This window comes from Cygnus olor, chromosome Z, assembly GCF_009769625.2.
Source record: "Cygnus olor isolate bCygOlo1 chromosome Z, bCygOlo1.pri.v2, whole genome shotgun sequence".
NCBI lineage: Eukaryota > Metazoa > Chordata > Aves > Anseriformes > Anatidae > Cygnus > Cygnus olor.
In genome coordinates this window covers 29,314,916-29,337,060 of record NC_049198.1, presented here as the reverse complement: position 1 = coordinate 29,337,060, position 22,145 = coordinate 29,314,916, and the positions used below count along the sequence as shown (strand labels likewise).

Here is a 22,145-nt window from a genome sequence, read left to right as displayed (position 1 = left end):
GCACCATTCAGCAAGGTGGTAGCACAGCCAGCACCCAGTATTAAGCTCAGCTTGACAGACATGCACTCACTTCTGTGAAATCTGGAATATACTATCAGAGAAGATGATCCAGATGGCCTCAGACCAAGTGGTCTTTTGGGGAGTGGTATCCCTCCTCAGGACAACGCTGCTCATGGCATTGCCTCCACGTTAGCAGGGGCAAAGCACATCTACCAGGGAAATGCACAAATGTGGAACACATTTCCTCATCGTGGTGGATGTATTCCAGAGTACCATATTCCCCTCACAGTGCTCTAATCCACCAGGTGAACTGTCACATTCATGCTACATTGTGCTAGGCGGGGAACTTAGTCTAGTTATATGGTTTATACACTCCAGCTTTGGAGTCCGGAGGTTAAAGCATTAAATGCAGAGATGTCACAGTCCCAAGAGAGGAAAGGAGAGACAACGAAATGGAACATGACAGTAATTTAGTTCAAAAACTTGTGCATTTAATGAGCCGCTCAAGGGCCAAATTTCTCAACCCTTTACCAGCTGCTTTAGTGAGGGCATGAGAGTACTGGAGTTGCATGATCTCATGTGACACATGCTACTCCAGAATGTCTGCTACCGACCTTCATCCCTGTCGTGCACTACCTAGCCTGTCAGAACTGACAACCCACCCATTTGAAATCAGCCTGCTTACAAAATAAAATAGTATGTTCGCATGACTTGCATGGTATTAAAAAAAAAAAAAAAAGGGCTGAGCAATGCATGTCATTGCTTTGTTTCACCTGCTTAATTGTGCACTTCAAACACTGGTATTTACTACTTTGTATGCCTTTCACATGCATATGCTCTTCAGATGGGATTACTTTACCCCTGCAATGGGAAGCTTTCCTGTCCTCCCCCTCAAAATCTGATGAATGTTATTTCCAAGATAATAGGTGTTGAGAATAGCAGTTAGGCAATTTCTAGAGCTTATGTGATGGCACCACCATTCTTCAGTTATCACAGTACTGTACCTTTCACGTATACAGCACCGGTACCATGATAACCGAAAAAGGACAGTTCATAGTCTTATTGTTTGACACCATTGCCAGATAAACACCCCCCACTCCCATCTTGCTTAAAGAAAAAAACTCTTAGTCTCTATGAATAACTGTCAGCCACTTGTCATTCTGCTAGACCAAATGAAATTTTTGACGCTGCATTCCTTTTACCTACCTGCATGTTGAAACTAACAATATGAGAAATTTATTCTTTTTGTATCCTCTGAACAAGTACCACCCACAGACAAATCTTTAACAAAATTCAAGACTAAAGGACATGACTAAACTCCACTGTTCAACAGGGCTAAAGCTCTAGGGCTGCACATAGCTCCAGAAAGTGAACTCTTGAGCTTTTTCCTTTGGACAGTCACAGCTTTAACATTTGGCTAGCCATTCAAAACATGCCATTTAATGCCACAGCTCCAGAGAAATCAGTAGGAAAACAAGGTAGTGTATGCTAGGCAACAAAAAGCTAACTGACGTACGCATACAATACGAGACCAACAACCAACAATAAACTCCATCTCTGTAATTTTCATTGCCTCAGAATCAGGAATAATATAGAGCAGTAAGGAAATTATCTTCTAACATGTAGAAATAAGCATAAGGTAACTTACACCACCTGTCTCATTTGAAGATGGGTACAAGTTGTTCTGTTGTTCCGACTTAAGACAGTATCTTCCACACAGAAAAATATCTGTCTAAAACTACCAAATTAAACAAGACTAGGTAATTAAACTGAACAAAAACAACTTACGTGTATGGAGACAGAGGTCCTAACAAGACTTTGGAAACATCCTGTTGTCCAAGGGTCATGAGCAGCAGAACAAGGCTCTGGTTTGTTGAATCTACACAGCCTCCCTGCAAACCAAAATGTTTTAATAATTAATCTCTGTACAAACCATAAATTGGGATGGGAAGAGAGTAACAGAGAAGAAACATACACTTAAAAGGCTGAATTAGTGCTCTCAATTTTCATGGTCCAAAAAGATAAAAATCTAGATTTTGTAATGATGACACATTAATTTAACTTGACAGGCTGGGAAAGGAACAGAACTCAACCAAAAATCAATAACCATGTCACACTAAAAAAACCACCCATTTTTCCCAACTTATTCTCTTCTAACACTACCAAAATTGAAACATTTCTGAACTCTAGTAACAACCATAAGCAGGAAGGTGACGTTAACTTTTGCATTTCCACTCTTTGCAGTAAACTGAAAATAATTTAATAAACTGTAGCACAGCACATATGAAGATACCAGGATTTGCAGTACCTTATGGTAAGTATAAAGTATTACATTTAGACAAATAATAGTTCAGCCTTAGCAGCTGCAAAACAGTAAGTTAAAAGCTGATCAACATACACCCTCCTAAGCACCTACTGTTAATTTTTGTGGTTTTGCATATGTTTTCTCCCCATATTTATAATGGAATGGAATATTTTTATCGCTTTGTGAAAGAGCCACTATGTAGAACTACATATATGACAGTCAAGTAAATACAAGAATAAGTCATACATGCATGGTAAATTGTTTTGTATGCAGAAAGTGTTAACTGTGATGAATATGAAAATTAGAATATGCAAATTAGGCTTTCATTGTTTACAAAACTTAAACAAATTAAAAGGGTAACCTTCAGTCAATACTAGTGCAGAGAGAATTTACTAGGTATGACTATGCAAACACATGGAAAATAAGAAAATTTCTGACATAACATTATTCTGTATTTTCCTCATGTTCATCCTGATCCAAAGCCCCACAAAGTCTGTGAACAGTTTCCTGCAGGTTCAGAACTGATGCTAAACCCTCTGAACAAGCTCTCTGGAAAAAGCAAAAACTGCAGAGCCATCCTTTTAAAACTGAACTCTCTAATAAGGTAAACTGGCAACTACCTTTCTGGGCAAAGAGAAAACTGTCATCATTTTCAGAGCTATCACCATTCAAAAAGGCAAGGGAGAAGCAAAATAAATTTTGGAATAGATAGACTAAAAAAAAAATGATGTGACAACTTGAGCATACTTGCCCAGTAAGAGTACAGAAAGAAGGACCTTTCCAAGGAGAGATACCGAATGTTTAATTTTCAAGATGGCCTTGTATCAGTATGACAAACCTCAGCCCCATCCTTTTAAAAAAAACAAATTCTGCACTTCATGTAACAGGTAGTATACCACAATCAAGGAAACATCTTCATTACGTATACCACCATGATCTAACTCATAGGAACACACTTTTACAGCAGCTCTTGTCATTTAAACTATGTGAACCTACTACACCAACATTGAGAGGTTCATGTATTCAACCTAATGCTATCTACAGGAATGATAAAAATTATGTTTTCTCTTGAATGGACAAAGTACCAGCAGAATTTGCTAGTGCAATCTAGAGCCACAGCTCTCACCAGCTGCACTTGCATATCTGAAACATGTAGAAGAAGCAGATGAGCATTTGGAAAGATGTATGCCTGATAAAGCACTTTTTATATCTGTAGTCAACTACTAATTCAAAATGCTCTTTACCATTTGGATGAAAACTTTACCTTTTGATGATCTTTTTTTTTTTAAAGCTGAAAACATTATAAAACATCTATTTTTAATCCCTAAATTTATGACCTAGTATATAAAAAAAGCTTCAATCAGCAGAGACAACCATGTCCTCTACGATATATCAACACATGATGCATCCATCACATCTTAGTTGCTCACAAGATCTCCCTTGCTGCAATGAGTCAGTCATCCCTACTATTGTGCATTAGCAATGTATTGTCGTGCCCATTCCCACATAGGCAATTGCCATACAGGCAAATTAAGTGATTTGCTTGTAATCTAATGCTGACAGAACAGTAGTTCGTGTCAAATTAAATACAAAGAAATGCCACTCCCAGAGAGGCCAACTTTTCTCCCTCAATCTACCTGCTGCTTACTCAGGAGTGCAAAAAGAACAATCCTCCCACTAGAAATGGGATGGGCAAAGTCAGAGCCAAACTGCTGACATTTGTTCCAAAACAGCCGGCACTGTTACCAGCCTAGGATGCAGCTTGTAGTTCATGTTGATTCAGTTTACGGTAGTTTCTCCATTACTGTTTCCATTGACAACAGAGCCAGATCCAGGACATAAGTAGAGACAAAGGCCACTTAAAATCCAGTCAATTTTGAAATGCTGCAATACAAATATCACAGTCTATATGCACAAACAAAAATAACTCTGGGCATTTGACAACAGTGTTTTGAAAAGGATTATTCTTCAGAGCTTGAACCCAGCTTTAATTAAGTCTTGCTAACACTTTAGGATACACACAATTTTCTCTCTTACATGTGTGGTGTATACTTGCATGCCTCAATACACCCTGAGGTGTATCATTCATTAGGTCAAAAGCAAAACTGTTTTCAGATGGATAGAACTGAGACATATCACACTGAAGCAAGGTCATCTCCAAAGTTAAGCCTTCAGTGAAATGCTTCACTTGTATTACCTCTAGTTACACAGAACAACAGCCTTACCCCTTATACCCTCCCAAGCTCCCGTAACAACTCTAACTTTCCTCACAGAAGAGCTCAGACTTAATTAGGTATTACATCCTCCCCAATTTCCCCTGATCACTAGGGGTATAAGCATTCATTTCGTTTCCAGTTCTTCCAGGCCCTTCCACCCTGTCAATCATCTACTATATGAAGTTCCCATAACTAGCTCCTTTCAAATACGTGAAAGGATGCTTTCTTTATTGCCCTTCTACAATTAAGCTTAGGTAAGAATTGCACACAGATTTCTAAAGACAAAACTAGTTACTCCATGTCCCTCTTTCAGGGCCCCTGTAATTAGCACTGTGCCATTTACTATTAGTCAATTAGCTCTGATATCCTTCCTTCAACAAAGATACATTAAAAAAAGCTCCACAGACTCCCAGAATCACATGCCCTCTTCAATTTCTTTTTGAAGGTTTAGTAATAGGCACCATTTAGCACTTAGTATAGCAAGACTCAAATCCTTAGATTTGCTATGTGGTAAAGTTCATCTAATAGCAAGCATTAAGCAAGCACTTTAAGAGATGCCTGTGAGCCCCTTTAAACAGTAATGAACTTCAATAGCAGTGTGGGTGACCCTGACTGCTAAAACCCTCTGCAGAGAATCATCTTCAACGCTGCCAGGATGCTCTTTTCTGATAAAACATCCCCAGCCCCCGCAGCACAGTACCTACAGGTAAGGCACAGATGGAGAAACAGTTTCAAGCAGAAAACAGGCAACTGAAGCACAGGGAGAACAATTCTCCCAAGCCCTTTTTTCAGTGAATACCAAGTATAAAGAGAGTGGGTCTTAAGGACTGCCTGCTCAAAGCAGTCTGTTCTTGTCCCATGCACAACTTTCCCAACTTTTTACTGTTTCACCAGACATGTTATATAGGCAAAGAAACAACAATAAAATACACAGTACCTTCAAAACACGCAAACATCACACACTTTGCAATGTGTTTTTTATACCCTCTCTCGTGTCAACAGTGGATCAAACTGACCCAAGCTTGAAAAAAAAAAACATTTTTTTTTAATTGTTGGTGAGCACTCTGTGAGAGTGTGTCATAACATAAATTCCTTAACTCAAGTGCCAACTTTGTCATGGAAGGCCACAGCTAACAGCCTCGTTCACTAAGAGTCTGATCTTCAAAAACAGTGAAAACCCATGCCCCATCAGTTCATCATTCAAAGACTTGTCTGTTCCCCAAACACCTTTTTCTGTTGTCCTGAGATATGTACTATCTGGGTTTGCTTTGCAGAATTTGACTGAACACATTTAATAGCTGCAGTATGTCCAAAATTAAAATCATCTAGTCATGGCCTTTTCAGTCCTCTTCATTTTGGTAGTTCTGACTTCTGACTCTGCAGAAAGTATATCATCTGGACAGACTCCCCCCAATAGTTTCAATCTGTCAAGTGCTGGACAGTTTTCAAAGAAAAGAGAAGCTATTGCTGCTGATAAGAACATGTAGAAATCAGATTTTCATGCCTGCTTTAATCTGACTACCTGAACATCTTTTCCAAGAGGTCTACGCAAAGTAACAGGTGTACTGAATTTTACCTTTTTTTTTTTTTTTTTTTTTTTTTAAAAAAAGGAAGATTTTTACAATTCACCCCTCAAAAATAGCTAACTGTTGCTACACAATTGCTTGTAGAAATGTAGAGATGGTTTCACTGGCTGTTAGCTCTCCATGCATGCTAGACTTTCAAATACAAGGGGTCTGACCTACACCCAGGAAAAAAATCTGTTTGTGGCACTTCTGAGATAAGAACCCTGGACTAGAAATGATCCTTTGCAGTTTTACCAGTAACAGCATTACCAGTCTGTATAGACAGAAGAGTTCTTGCAAACCTCTAACAGTACTTGTATTCTTTGTCTCTCCAAATGACACAGTCCTTTATAAGCATCTATATAGCTGTTTGGAAAGTGAAACTGCAGAATATTTTTGGAAACTTTTTCATTGCTTGCATCTAAGAGGAGAGGGAAAGTCCTCTAGCAACATGGTGCATGTAAGACAAGTTTTAGACACAGCAGGGAATACATGAAATACTTTTCAGTGGCAATGTTAGGGTTGTACTTGAGTTCTAGCACATACTGAAAAAATAAAGAAATAGTTGAAGACTGGAACAAGTGGGCAGGTTAGTAATTCAGACAGATGAAGAATGTGTTTGCAGCAGAGAAAGCAAAAGATAACAGATGAACAACCGATCCACTGGCATGGATGTAAGGCCTAAGACTAAGGGGTATTTTTACAACTGACTACATTACCTAAAACAGGCTATTATTAATGGCATTTTAAATAATTTGCCATGTCCTAACAGGTTATTCTACTTCAGAGCAAATAAATCTTTATTTATTAAGACATTGAGTACAATTTGTAGATGGCTGCCTCCTAAAGGCCAAATGTGTTTTGTCAGCACTAACAACTGCTTATTTTAAGATCAGTGAAGATACACAACGAGAGTTGATAGGTTCTTTATTAAATCAGAAGCTCAGTAATTGCTAAATAATTTGTTAGACTGAGAGGTGGTCATCTATCAGAAGTCTCACCACAAATGAAAACAAGCATTTTAATAAAAATAATCATGCTGTGGGAAATTGTGATGCACTTAAGATTCTTACGGAAACTCTGTCCTACGTCTTTTCTAACAAACCATTTAGTCAGTTCCTCATACAACAAACCTCAGGACATTTGAGTTTGTTATTGCCACAGTGAAGTGGCCAGCATTGAGGCTAGCTACTTTTTTCCTTCCTTCCTCTTTCTCATACTTTCCCACTCACAACACCTCATTCCCACTGCTAGTGCATTAATGCTTATGTCTTATGATTAAAAATGTAAGGTGACCACATGAAGCCAAGTGACCTCTGCTGCAGACAGAAGGCAATGAAAGCAAAATTTGTCTCTGCTATGATCTGTAGTAACATATCCTGGACACAAGAAATAACATGGCAGAGTAACTCATTATACTAGCAAATGAACCATTCAAAACCACTCCTCATCTGGATCAAGAATATGCTTGTAGCATCAGATCATTTTTCTGTTTGGAACTCAGCCTGTCTGAGGGTACCCCAAATCACCTGTTGCTTCATCAATATATCATCACCTTCTTCCCCTTCAGCAAATTGGCCACTTACCCTATAGATCTCCTCAAGCAACAGCTTAGCACAATTCTGGCCAAGTTCCTCAGGAAGCACAGCTGCTCCTTGGCCCTGAGGGTTTGAGGCTAGCTCAGCACTGAGAATAGTGCCGTTGATGGTTTCTGCAATAAGGCACATGCCAAATCCTGGAGATCTGTAAGAAAAGCACATTTGATTTGAAAACAAAATTGAGTAAGAAGCCAAGAAGAAATGTGAACCTCCTCCTCAATTCACAGGCAGCTCCACTCATACGACACTACTGGAAATGTGGACTTACTGACAAAATTCCTGTTCTATACATTTCATTCATCCTGAAAAAAACATTAATTTAGAAGTTAAACCCAGTATCATTAGCACCAAATATACTGTGCTGGATATTCCTGGCACAAACTCTTTAAAGAAAAGTAATTAAAAAAACAAAAAAATTGAGCCTCAGAAATAACACTTTTTGTTAAAAAAAAGCAAAACAAAACAGTATCTTTCACATTTACTTAATTCATCTTTGATGAACATTTCTAAAGTATCTGGAGTTTCTTCTCTGTTATGTTCAAAAACAAAAACAAAACTGACTTTCTTTATGGATCCATCTCTTTCCCTAGAAGCTTCACCACGTAGCAAGATCAGACCATAGCCCTAGCATCAAGGAGGAGGATGAAAGAACCTGATTCATATTACTTGAATTTCCAATCACTTCTTTTCACTTACAGTTCAATACCATACAAATCATTACAACCACACAAGAATTCTGAACATATAATTTGAAGAAAAAAATGCATTTTACTGAGAGCTTAGGATCCTAAAAAATGCTACTGTGAGTGTTAAGAAACACTTTTGCTACAAGAAAGTAACAGATGTCTGAGTATGGCTTGCTCAGAAATCAGATAGCTATAACAAGGGAAAAAAACACAAGATCTTTGTATTTATAGACTCTAGAAGAACACTAACAGCTAGCCATTCAAAATAAGGTTAACTTAACTTCCCTCCACTTACAGGATTTCCCACAGTTCTGGACTCCTGCTGCCTCCACTACCTAAACTTAATTAAAATAGTCCCACTGACCCCAAACCTACCCAGAACAGTAAGGAACACCACCAACACCAACAAATCACAAAAACAAAGCCTAATCACCAGTAAACACATGTACTGGGTCTAGCTGGGATGGTGTTAACTTTCCCTGCAGTGGCCCATACATTGCTGTGCTCTGCACCTGTAGCTAGAACAGCACTGGTATCACTCCAGTGTTGTGTCTGCTGCTGAGCTGTGCTGGCACAGCATCAGGACTTCCTCCAGTCCCACCAGAACCAGCAAGCTGGGGGTGGGCAAGAAGCAGGGAAGGGACATCACCAGGGCAGCTGACCTAAACCAACCAAAGGGATATTCCACACCATGTGGTGTCACAATCAGCAATAAAAGGTGGGAAAGGGGAAGGAGAAGGTGCAGCTGTTGTTATGAAGACTGTCCTCCCAAACAACTGCTACATGTATTGAAGCCCCGCTTTCCAGGACGTGACTGAGCATTGCTCATTGATGGGAAGTAGAGAATTTTTTTTCTTCCCTTTGTGTTTCCACATGGTCTTTGTTTGTTCCACACACCACCACCCCCCCCCCCCCATTTTCTTTTCCCTTTAATTAAATTATCCTTATATCAATCTTTGAGACTTCATTTCCTTCCCAGCATACTTTCTTCTCCCCGCTCTTCTTCTGAGGAAGGGGAGTGAAAGAGTGCTTGTGGCGGAGTATGGCTGGCTGCCCAGCAGGGTAAAACTATCACAACACACTCTTCCAGTGTCAAAGAAGAACAAGTCCTTTACATGCAATTCATTAGGGAGTGAACAAAAAGCTATCAGTGATTCCCACATATATTCAACTGTCTGTACTTGCTAAGCAACACAGAAAATATGTTAAAGATGTTTCTTTTCTTCTTTCCTTCTTCTGAAAGACTGAGAGATCTACACAGCAAGACAAGAACACTGTCAAAGATGTTATTTCTTAGGGGCTACAGCTTCGACATATATCCTTTAGTAATTATACCTATGAGCAGATTTTGTTAGCGTTCAGCAGCATGTGGCAAATTGCCTAGACAAAAAATAAAATCATCTAGTGCCTCATCCATACGCAGACAGGATTAGGAAGTATCTGCACAAACATTCTTCTGCAAATTCTATAAACAGAACCAGAAAGTTTTTGTTCAGAAAGACATTACAGGTGGAAGAAGATGCTCAGATCTATTTCCTGAAGCTTTTGTCACTGTGCAAGGGATATAGTTCAAGATCCTGTATTCTGAAATCAGAGCTTGGTTTGGGCTGGGCACAGACAGGCTGCTGTTCTTACTCATCCCTGGGAATTAGCATTGGAAACGAGACATGTTTTACTTTCCTTCCTTGTCCTGCCAACACATATACACACAAGTAACAGGAACCAGGTAATAAGAAAAACTTTTCTGAAGTGTCACTATAATCGTGCTCAATGAGACAGCACAGCAGCAGCAGAGAGTGACCGGCACCAGCAAGATGGAAAGGGGAATTCATTTTTTCTTCCCGTACTATTATGTATTCCTCTGCATTGGTTAATTGTGCAAGTATAAAAAGTAATGGTGCTACCCAAATTAATTTGAATTTTCCACTTCATAGAGAGATATAAAAAAACCAAAACCCATGACGACAACAACAACAACAAAAAAAGACCCCCAAAACTTCATACCTCCAAAAAAAAGAAGTTTCAAAATTTTGATTACTGTTAACAGTCTGGAGCCACAACACCTACTATCCTGGAATATTAAATATGATGGAGAATCAGAAAAAAGGAAAAATACTTTAAAGTCAACAATTTTAGATGTGTACGCTTATGAAACTAAAATAGTATCTCGAAGGTAATACTTCAAGAAGAAGAAACAGCGAAAAAGTGTGCATGCTTGGATTTGAGCATACAGAAAAAAGACAAATAAATTAGTTATCCAGATCTTCAACCTCAAAGAAAAGTGACAAGACAACAAAGCTGGCAGGTATCAGTAAAATTGTCTGAATCATATGCAACACATCTGTGTTCTTCAAGCAAACAAAAATCTGTGGAAGTAGAGTAAATTAATACTTCAAATAAATGTTCAGTTCTTCTTGGTAAAAGGACACTACTGCAGCTGTTTATGTCACGGTAAAGCATAGGACAACCCATATAGCTCAAATACTTTAGAAAACAGCTTTGTCCCATCCTTAATACTACCATTTCCATCAGAAAGTCTATAGTCATATTTAAACACTAGTCCAATGCACCTCTGACCATAATTTCTCTCACTCCAGAGTAACAGGATTAAAACCAAACAGAGCTCAGCTTGTCTTTTGGGGCACAAACAATGTACTGCATTCTTTAAAAAGACACACAGTTAGTAACCCCCTACCATAAGGGGCCGCCAGTAGCCTAGCAGTTGCACCACTCGCCTCCCACCTCACTGCACACGGGTGTTGCAGGCTCAAGCTATGCCCTGGGACGCTTCACGGACTTCTTTGGGGGTCTGTTATAGACCACCAAACCAGGATGAAGGGATGGATGAGGAGTTCTATAAGCAGCTGATGGAAGTCACTCGATCGCCAGCACTTGTTCTCATGGGGGACTTTAACTTCCCAGACATATGCTGGAAATACAATACAGCCCTGAGGAAGCAGTCTAGCAGGTTCCTGTTGTATGTGGAAGACAGCTTCCTGAGAGCTTCCTGACACTGCTGGTTAGTGAGCCTACCAGAGGGGGTGCCCTGCTAGACCTGCTGTTCACGAACAGAGAAGGACTGCTGGGAGATGTGGTGGTCAGATGTTGTCTTGGGCAGAGTGACCACAACACGGTGGAGTTCTCTATTTTCGGTGAAGTCAGGAGGGGGATCAGTAACACCACTACCTTGGACTTCCGGAGGACAGACTTTGAATTGTTCAGGACACTGGTATGGGAGTCAGTCCTGAAGGACAGAGGGGTCCAGGAAGGCTGGATGCTCCTCAAGAAGGAAATCTTAAAGGCACAAGAGGAGGCTGTCCCCACCTGCCATAAGATGAGCTGGCAGTAGAGAAGACTGGCCTGGCTGAACAGGGAACTTTTGCTGCGTGTCTGGGATAAAAATAGAGTTTATGTCTGGTGGAAGAAGGGGCAGGCAACTTGGGGAGAGTACAAGGAAGTTGCCAGGATATGAAGAGAAAAAATCTGGAAGGCCAAAGCTCAACACGAGCTCAACCTGGCCACTATGGTTAACAAAAAATGTTTTTATAAACATATTAAAGGCAAAAGGAGGGCCAAAGAGAATCTCCATTCTTTACTGGATACAGGGGGGAACATAACTACTGAGGATAAGGAAAAGGCTGAGGTTTTTAATGCTTTCTTTGCATCTGTCTTTACTAGCCAGACCACTTACCCTTGGGGAACTCAGCCTCCCAACCTGGAAGTCTGGGATGGAGAGTAGAAGAAACCCCCACAGTTCAGGTGGAAACAGAGATCTGCTGCTCTACCTGGACTGTTACAAGTCCATGGGGCCAGATGGGATCCACCTGAGGGTGCTGAAGGAGTTGGTGGATGTGACTGCTGGGCTGCTTTCCATCATCTATCAGCTGTCATGGTCATCTGCAGAGGTCCCAGATGACTGGACACTTGCTAATGTGACGCCCACCTCTAAGAAGGGCTGTAAGGAGGACCTAGGGAACTACAAGCCTGTCAGCCTGACCTCGGTGCCAGGAAAGGTGATGAAACAGGTCGTCTTGAATGCAATCACACACCATATGGGGGACAACAGGGAGATCAGGCCCAGTGAGCATAGGTTCATGAAAGTCAAGTCCTGCCTGACCAACCTCATCTCTTGCTGTGTCCAGGTGACCTGGCCAGTGGATGAGGGAAAGCCTGTTGACATAGTCTACCTAGACTTCAGCACAGCCTTTGACACGGTCTTCCACAGTATTCTGGAGAAGCTGGCAGCCCATGGCTTGGACAGGTACACTCTTTGCTAGGTTAAAAACTGGCTGGACAGCCAGGCCCAGAGAGTGGTGGTGAATGGAGAGAAATCCAGCTGGCGACTGGTCACCAGTGGTGTTCCCTAGGAGTCAGTGTTGGGGCCCACCATCTTTGATATCTTTATTGATGATTTGGATGAGGGAATTGAGCGCACCCTCAGTAAGTTTGCAGATGCCACCAAGTTGGGGGTAAGTGTTGATCTGCCGGAGGGTAGGAAGGCCGTGCAGAGGGGCAGGTTGGAACGATGGGCAGAGGCCAATGGGACAGGGTTCAACATGGCTAAGTACCAGGTCCTGCGCTTTGTCCACAACCCCATGCAGCGCTACAGGCTAGGGGGAGAGTGCCTCAAAACCTATGCAGAGGAAAAGGATCTGGGGGTGCTGATTGATGCTCGTCTGAACAGGAGCTGGCAGTGTGCCCAGGTGGCCAAGGCCAACAGCATCCTGGTTTGTATCAGGAATAGTGTAGCCAGCAGGACAAGTGCGGTGACCCTGTACTCAGCTCTGGTGAGGCCACACCTCAAGTACTGTGTTCAGCTTTGGGTCCCTCAGTACCAGAAGGACATTGAGACCCTGGACCGTGTCCAGAGAAGGGCTACGAAGCTGGTGAAGGGCCTCAAACACAAGTCCTGTGAGGAGCAGCTGAGGGAACTGGGGTTGTTTAGTCTGGAGGAGAGAAGGCTCAAGGGAGACCTTATTGCTCTCTACAAGTACCTGAAAGGAAGGTGTAGGGGGCTGGGGGTCAGCCTATTCCCACAGGTAACTAGTGACAGGACTAGAGGAATGGCCTCAAGTTGCACCAGGAGAGGTTGAGGTTAGAAATTGAGACATTTCTTCATAAAGAGTAGTCAGGCACGGGAAGAAGTTGCCCAGGGAGGTGGTGGAGTCACTGTCCCCGGGGGTGTTTAAGAAAAGGTGGGACCTGGTACTTGGAGACATGGTCTAGTGGGTGACATTGGTAGTAGGGCAATGGTTGGACCAGATGATCTTGGAGGTCTTTTCCAACCTTGATGATTCTATGAGTGAAACAATAGTTATCTAGTGAATCATTCCATTTTCTCCTGTAAGGAATATTTATTTCATGTCAGCAGAATAGAAAATCATGGTCTAAAGCTCATAAAATTACAGATTAGAGTATACTAGCAGACAAACAAATGCCAAACCGCATTTCTGTTACCTGCGAATAGTTGGATACTCACTTTCCAGAGCTGACCCCCTTCATATGATCTGTGTAGATATAAATGTCTGGGAGAAACTTATTCAGGATGCCCCTTGCAGATTCCACCATTCTGTTTGCCATCTGTGGTGACACTCTGACAGAGTATCTACATTTCTGAGCTAAGGAATTGTGATCATGAAAAAAAAAAGACAAAAGTGGTCAAGAGGTCCCTATGCATTATTTCAGAAAACGTTTTTGTCCTATGCATTCATCCATGAATGCTACTCCACTTTCCTAGCACAGCTGGTATTTAAAGAACATATGCTTAGTGCTTTCTATAGTCTTTTCATTGATATATCTTAGGTGAAATGCACACAAGAACCTATTATGCATGACTAGGACTAGGTAAAAATTTGTCTTAAAGATGCCCTTCAATAATTTTAAATTGCTATTTATTCATCCTGTAGTTTCTTATGATGCAGGAAGTCCTGCACGCTGTTTATATCTTATGAAATGATATTGATGGGTGAAGTTTCTCTGAATTAGCAGCAAGAAATCCTTTCTTTTCATTTCCACTGGGGAGAAATTGGACAGTTGAAATTACATGTTTTCACCAAAGACAAAATTTAAAAAAAGCTAAAGGAAAAACCTTTGCTCTCTCCAACTGTTTTGCAGTGCTCTGAAAGTATTAAATTTACTGGTTATCTAGTCACTCAGCATTCAGAGATAAATGTTCTGGGGAAGAAGAGACTACCACCTTCCTGCACATGCTTTGTGCCCTTTTACTCACGTGCCATTTCAGTGATATTCCCAATAGATTTTCAAACATGTAAGAAACATTTCTACTCCCAATTCCATCCCATCTAGTACAGACTCATGCTCTGCATTTAACCAGACACCTATACCTACATGCACATGGCAACACAGAAATCATCTCTCAAACCTACCAGCTGGCTGAAGAAAACCTCCTTTTATGCAAGTTTCTATTGTATGCCCTTGTGGAGGAGGCAGACCAGAAGTGTTAAGTTCTTAAGGGCAAAATCAGTAAATAATAATCAGAGAACTGATCGTTCTTCAGTTGCTGCACTCCTCATTTTGGGTGAGTATAAAAAGCTGCTGCAACACAAGCTCCCCAGCTGTAAGGGAGCAGAATTGTTCAGCTGCATCTTGAAGGGACAAAAATGCATATATAAAAAGACCAAAACACTTATGTGTCTAAATGTTTTGTTTTCTACTGGCTTGAAGGACCACTTCAAGTCCAAACTCAAATAAGTGAGCCCCTCACCTGGCTTACCAAAAGCAAGCCTTTATCCCTGAGAAAAAATCCAGGAGAAGTCAAAGGAAAGCGGGAGTTTGAAAACCTGTAGTTCACATACATCAACCAACTCCAGTAAAAGTCACCCAGGACCGTACTGTGTATTGAAGTGAAGTTATAAAAATGTCACTAATGCCATGACCATTCCTCCCTCCATCACACAGGAACATAGAACTACTTAGTACAGATACAAACAGGGCAAAAAAAATTTACTTTCTTCATTGAAGACCATAAAAATCAACAAGCACACTGACCTGCCCCCTTTCTTTTTCAACAGCCCATGCACACAGTAAAACTGCTCTCACTTGGCAACACTGCACTCAACCAAATGCTGCAGTTAAAGACAGAGATCAAGGTGTCCCATTCTTGTATACAATTATGACAGCATACTGTAAAAGGAGGAATAGGCTGCAAGTCTGTGCCTCTGGCAGGAAACCTGCCCCCATTCCTGCTTTCCTTTTGAGTGATCAAAGTCAGACCACATTTGAGATTCTCATAATTGCAAATCAAACTACAAGTTGGACAACTCTCAAGAGAGCTGGAGCTCCTGAATTACAACATTTAGTATACCTTGCTGTGAGGTATTTTCACCTTCTTCCTATAGTGACAGCGGGTTCATGACGTATCGTATAGAAGCAATAAGCAAAAGAGAACAAAAAGACATTAACTACGTTTTCTGCCCTTTTCTTTGTGAGGGAGTAAATCCCTCCCCACTTCTATGTCCAATGATACTTCTGCAGACAAAGAGCTAACAAACTGCTTTTGGTAAGACAACCGAAAGCTTAGTTCACGTGTGCAGTGAGGTGTAAACTGAACTCAAATTTAAATTCCCATCCAACATTCCGCTAGACTCATTAACAGCCAAGATGCCAAGTATCTGACATATAACAAAACTACATTTGTTATTACTGGATTTACAGACAAAACATCTATTTTACTACTGTTTTGTATATCATGGAAGGTATTTTAACTATTTTTTTTGCTATTGAAAAGGTTGTGAAAGGTGCTGTTCAGTTTTAGATTTATTTACTTGTTCACTATTGCTTTTTGAACAGTGTTGTTAACACAGTGCTTTTGAGACATGCTGGTGGAATCCAATTTTGTTTTCATTCTGTGGAAAGTCACTGTGTGTTGTCTGCATGTGTACTCAGTGGCACAGGTATGCTTCTGGGACTTCTAAGCTGGGAGACTTTTTTCTTTAAAAGCATTTTTTTTAAAAACCAAGGTAAGAGAAGGATACGCAGTTCCTCTGATGCGCTTGATTTTGCCTGGGTCTGTGAACTGAATAGGCTGCAAGACCTTTCTCACTGGGCAAGCAAACAGTATCTCTCCACCCCCTTTGGGAGGCATTCCTCTCCGGTTGATCTAAAAACAATAATGGAGGAAAAAACAGGTTAGTAAAGAACACAAATAATGTATATACATGCTCAAAAATTATAGCTTTTATTTCACATAAAATAAATTGTTATCATTACCAGCACTATGTGAGCGCAGGTGAGAAAAAGACATCCTAAAAGCAGAAAGTTTTTTTTCCACCAAACCTATAAGCAATAAAAGATTTTTTTTTCGCTCCTCACCTCTCTCATTTCAAGTACAGTAGGCATGGCTTCTCAGTGGAGGAAAAACAAACACTAGAAAACACCATCAAAAACTAAGAATCAAACAACCCCCCCCAGCCTTTACTAGAGACAACACTGGCGTACTGCTTGTCTCTAATTGCGAATTTGTACCTCACTGCTGAAGACTGAAGAAAGCGTCATTTCTCTGATGCTTGACATGCTTAGGTGAGACCAAAATGAACTCACTCCCACAAAAAGGCCTGGCCATCCCAGGCTGGTCCTACCACCCTAGCCAGGGGTCAGCCCTGGCCCTGGTCATTGGGAACACCCACAGGGACAGGATGGAGAGGGCTGTGGGGATCTGGAGACCAGCAGTGCTGTAGCTTCACTGGTGCAGGGCCTGATGGTGGCAGCAACACTACAGTGGGGTTCTGGGCCACTGGCAGGGTTAGCAGAGGAACTGGGAGGACATGGTGGAGCACGTAAAGAGTGTTAGCACAAGCAGGGCCTTCATACATTTTAAATGAGCGTTCTTAATTTTGAAAGACTATAATTTCCTCTTGAACCTAAAAACCTATTCCTCACTCAAATTTATTGAGCCTGTGAAAAGTGTACTCTATATAGGAAAGTTTATTTACTGTTATTTCCTAAACTGGAAGCAAACATTAATCAACCAAATATGGATCCAGCTCCTCTGCTGGTAAAAAAGACTTGACTATTTCTCACTAGCTCTAAGCATGGAACAAAAACAGGTGGAATGAACAGGACATTACATTAAGTGATGAGGAACAAGAAAGCAAAAAGGCTTCTTAATTTGCAAAAATCTCTAGGAAACAAAGAAGGTCACTCGTATTTGATATGTTCTCTAACCATAGTTTTCGCATGTCTTCTACTACAGACCAGTACTCACTGTGGCTACCATGCTATTTAACACTTACCAAGAAGGAGAGGCAATTTAATGTGTGATGTGACTAGATATCTGCTAGAGAAAGAGCAGCAAGCACTGCCCTTCTCTGTGTATGGTCACACTGCCCAAAAGCGTACAGTCCCATGAAGCTGTTCAAAGCATCATTTCAACCTGTGCTGGCAAAGAAAAATATTTTCTTACCTTGATTTCCAGACCTTCACCATCAATTCCAAATTTTTTCAGTAGGGGCAGAGCTGTGGCCTTAAGGTTATCAACCTACAAAATATAAAATTTAAAAAGCAGACTCTATATTGGAAGTTATGTAAGTCAGTAATTTAAAAATCATTGAATTATGAGGTTCCTAACAAGGATGAGGCTTTTCTGTCCTAGGTATTCTAAGGGCAGACACAGGAATGCAGCACAGAGATCAGCTACTCAAACTGGCACGAGATCTCACTACTCACAAAATTTGCCATAGCAAACTACGGAGATGGAATTTCCTATTCTGGATTTCTTCCTCAGTCTGATTTTTATTAGGTTTTGGCTAAAACTGCTCATTTGTTTCTCTGAGCAGTTACCAGTTGTTGATGAACAGTTGCCAAAAAACGATATTCTTATGACATATCTGTTAAAAAATTCCTATAGCTAGATCTGTTAAAAAATTCCTATAGCTAGATCTGTTAAAAAATTCCTATAGCTAGATCTGTTAAAAAATTCCTATAGCTAGATCTGTTAAAAAATTCCTATAGCTAGATCTGTTAAAAAATTCCTATAGCTAGATCTGTTAAAAAATTCCTATAGCTAGATCTGTTAAAAAATTCCTATAGCTAGATCTGTTAAAAAATTCCTATAGCTAGATCTGTTAAAAAATTCCTATAGCTAGATCTGTTAAAAAATTCCTATAGCTAGATCTGTTAAAAAATTCCTATAGCTAGATCTGTTAAAAAATTCCTATAGCTAGATCTGTGATGAGAGCAAGAACCTTCATATTTTGGAGGAAGCCCTTCATTTGCCAGGAGGGACTTCATCCTTTTGTCAAGAGCTTCTCTCCATCTGCTTCTGGGAAACAGAAGCTTCTAGGTAATTCCAGTTGACAAAGAAGAATCTGAAGTGGGTGACAAATCATCCACATACTCCCTTTGAGCCAGGTGCTCACCAAATCTGGGTCTCAGCAGGATTTTCCTTGCCACTGGTACTCCTGTTTGTTAACTAAGACAAAAAACTGTCCCTTGTCATCTTCTTTCTTCTGCTGAAACTTTAGTAGCATTGCTGAAGGTGACAAAAATGATTTAGCAGTGCCACAGCAGAAGGAATTACACAAGACAAACAGCTTGGGAGAGATGGGACCAGTACAGCATGACCAAAGAGGAACTAGAATTCAGGTGGAGAAGAAAACAGGCACACGGTAGACAGCACTTTGAGTAGTCAGAAAAAAGCACCCTCCTTCCCACGGTTTCAACCAGAATCCACGATCGAATTTCATTCTCTCTGCTTTGCAGACAGTACAAGCCACTGACAAAGCACTAGCACATACCTCATCTACAAGGCTATAAACAACCTGTTAGTGCTAACTGAGTTGCTACAAGCATATGCTACAGTTCTCATTTTTCAAATTCTGCTATCCAGCATATTTTGTTTCTCACAGACAGGGATTTGGGGTTGCTTTTAATGGTAGAAAGTATCAACATTTTAATGTCTTCATTAAAAAACAAAGTCAGAAATTTATTTATATAAGAAATACAAGTTACAGTCCCTTACTACCTTAATTCAGCCTCTTGGTATTATTCATTAATCACACATACTTGACTTTTGGAACAAAACTCTTCACTAACATGCATATGCACACACATGGACACACAGGAATACCACTGTCTGAAGTGCTGAAATTTCAGGGTGCTTGTCTGGCTTGCCTAAGGTTACACAATATTTACCCCTTTTTCTTCTGAAAAAACACATAACAGTGAAAAAATAAGAGCTTCACCATGTAGGATATGAAATCCCTTCCCCTCCTCCATATCCACTTTTGTGATTCCAGGGACTGAAGACTATCTCTGGAGAAAGCCTGTTATGGCAACATTAGGAAGCTGGATCAATTTCGAGTCTGGTTTGTCTGTTTCCAAGATTTTCAAGACTTGCTGTAGTTTTCAATCCTCAGACAAGTTCCAGACATGATACTTATTGGGTACCAGACAGATACACAGTAAGAGACTGTTCCAAATTTGCAGCCTAAGCAGAGAAGGTAACTGGCAGCGGAAAAGGCTGTTCTGATCAACAGATGAGTCCGAGTTCATGCAGAAGAGGTTAAGTACTTCACTGGAAGTGAAGACAGTAGCAGAACTGAGACTAAAAACTCTATTTTCTAGGCTCATGCCTATCACTCAACCATAAAACCATCTTTCAGTTCACCTTGGAGGGAAGTTATTCCATATTCAGAGCAGACAACACATCATCAAGTTTACCATAACAAAGGCTTCAAACAACTGAGGGCATACCTCACCACAAATGCCAGAAAGCTGCATGTTGCAAGTCCCATTGCTTGTTCACAAACTAGTTGGTGTTTTACCTTTACCTTTTACTTTTAAGAAAGTCAGTGATTAAAAGAAGTCCTTAAAACAGTAAAAGAATCAAATGGTTTGCAGAATCCCTTAACTAGTGCAAAGCTGAAAAAAACACAACCAAACAAAGAAAAAAAGAAAACAGAAAAGAGACCCAACAGCACATGCTTGTCCCTCTCCTAGGTAGCCATTAGCTGGTCTACATAGCCATTAACACTGCACAGAACAGCATTTATCCCTACCATACAGCACTATGTTTGGTTATAGGGACCTAGACTGTGCGCATGCACCGGAGTTTAGCAAATTAAAGAAAAGAGAACACTCAAGTCTGTTGGAAAAACTTTTTTTTCCCCCTGGAATTACAGACAACTGCTGAATTTTGATTAACACTGAAATTTATTGCTCCCAAGCCAAAACTTCATATGCTAGTCTCATGCCATCATGAAAATCATTTCAATTGAAAGTCCCAAGGCACAGCTATAAAACGCTTCAGCACTTGCAAGCCTGAACATTAAGAACAGTTATTCTAAAACTAGGTTATCACAGCATTATATTATCTGTCCGAATAAAACATAACACATAGAGAAGGAAAAGAAACTAAGACAGCGATGAGTTGCATGGCACCTCCATTCCCTTCAAAAAGGCACTTAACAGACACTCGGGGGGGGGGGGGGGGGGGGGGGGGGGGAGGGAGGGGGAATGTCTTTGTAAAGAGAAACCCAAAACTATAACACCTCTGCATGCCAGTCCCATGCATGACTGGTCCCATAAGCTATTCAGGGTCAGGTCCCACCAGTGGTTGTGTAGAAATACACAATGCATGATGCAAACATAGGCTTCCAGTCAATGGTTTAGCCTAGTGTTCTGAAGCCACATGGAGACCTCTTCCTGACAAATGCAAGCAAAGCATTATTTTATCTTCCTCTCATTTAGGATGCAATACACACACACATTATTACTACTATGGTCCAAACTGGCTAAAGTGCACATTCCCCTGCATTTCAGAGGCCACACTATCCCTCCAATTACTGCTTGCAGAGTTATCCCTAATGGTGCCAGCCGTGAAAGAGCTTTTTCATTGCAACCCACTGGTGGGCTATTAGTATATGTAAACAAACACACAGTCAATTTATACCCCAGGAATTCTGCCTGACCCATGCCTCACTGAACTCAGCTGAAGGCTTTCTTTCCACTAGCCATGCTTTAGAAACACCCTCTCTTGCCTAGTCCATTTCTACTCCCTGCAGCAGGAGATCTACTGTGATCCCTCTGTCTGTCCTCCCAACCAGAGGGTGTCTGGCAAAGAGCAAGCTCAAACTCACAGCACAGCAATTGTATCCAACATATATGTGAGGCTGTCTTCACAGATGTAAAAGCTGCAAGCTCAGTGCTGACAGATTTCAGAATGCCCACTGGGTCAGCCTACTTGCTCACTGCTACCATGAGGGAGAAGTCCCACTTCTATGGCTGCCTCTGTGTTCCTCCTACTTAACTTAGGGATGCTTTCACTCATGCAAGGATATTTCCTACAGACTTCACCTAGCTCCAAAATAAAGATACATGTTTAAGAACATGATATTCCTCTTAGAAACTAAGCTAAACTTGGAGAAAAAACAAAACAAAACAACAACAAAAAAACCAACAACTTGCAATAAATATAAGCAGATACTTTGCTTATTGTAGCTACTAACTTGAGATTGAGAGATTTTTATATGAAGAGCACCAGGCAAAACTCCTTGAATATTTTAAACAACCCACAAGTATTTACTGTGGCTTTCTTTTCCTTCTTCCCTTTGGACAGTCAGAAAGTGTGTAGATGGATAGACAAGTCTGAGCACCCCTTTTGGGGCATGAATTAATAATACATTTTCACCCGGCTGCTAAGCATCTTCTGCTTACTGAACAATGAGAAGACAAATCAGTTTAAAATCGAGTTTCCTGAGCACAAAAATCATTTAAGACAGCACTTGAAATTGTGCTTTTAGTTTCAGCAACTTGCA

The 22,145-nt window shown here is 40.7% G+C and overlaps 2 protein-coding genes across 2 annotated transcripts in view; both read right to left on the bottom strand.

The window, feature by feature from the left end:
- Positions 1 to 22,145, bottom strand: part of LOC121061857 (programmed cell death 1 ligand 1-like) — a 287,916-nt gene that overhangs the window by 194,074 nt on the left and 71,697 nt on the right. The gene's annotated exons all lie outside the window — the stretch shown is intronic.
- The window catches only part of RCL1 (RNA terminal phosphate cyclase like 1), a 32,232-nt gene that overhangs the window by 5,039 nt on the left and 5,048 nt on the right, over positions 1 to 22,145 (bottom strand). Inside the window, exons 4-8 of the mRNA XM_040541273.1 lie at positions 17,792 to 17,866; positions 16,365 to 16,489; positions 13,850 to 13,975; positions 7,673 to 7,829; positions 1,789 to 1,892 (exon numbers count right to left, since the gene is read on the bottom strand). Of these exons, the coding sequence (XP_040397207.1) occupies positions 1,789 to 1,892; positions 7,673 to 7,829; positions 13,850 to 13,975; positions 16,365 to 16,489; positions 17,792 to 17,866 (587 nt within the window). The remainder of the gene's footprint in view (positions 1 to 1,788; positions 1,893 to 7,672; positions 7,830 to 13,849; positions 13,976 to 16,364; positions 16,490 to 17,791; positions 17,867 to 22,145) is intronic.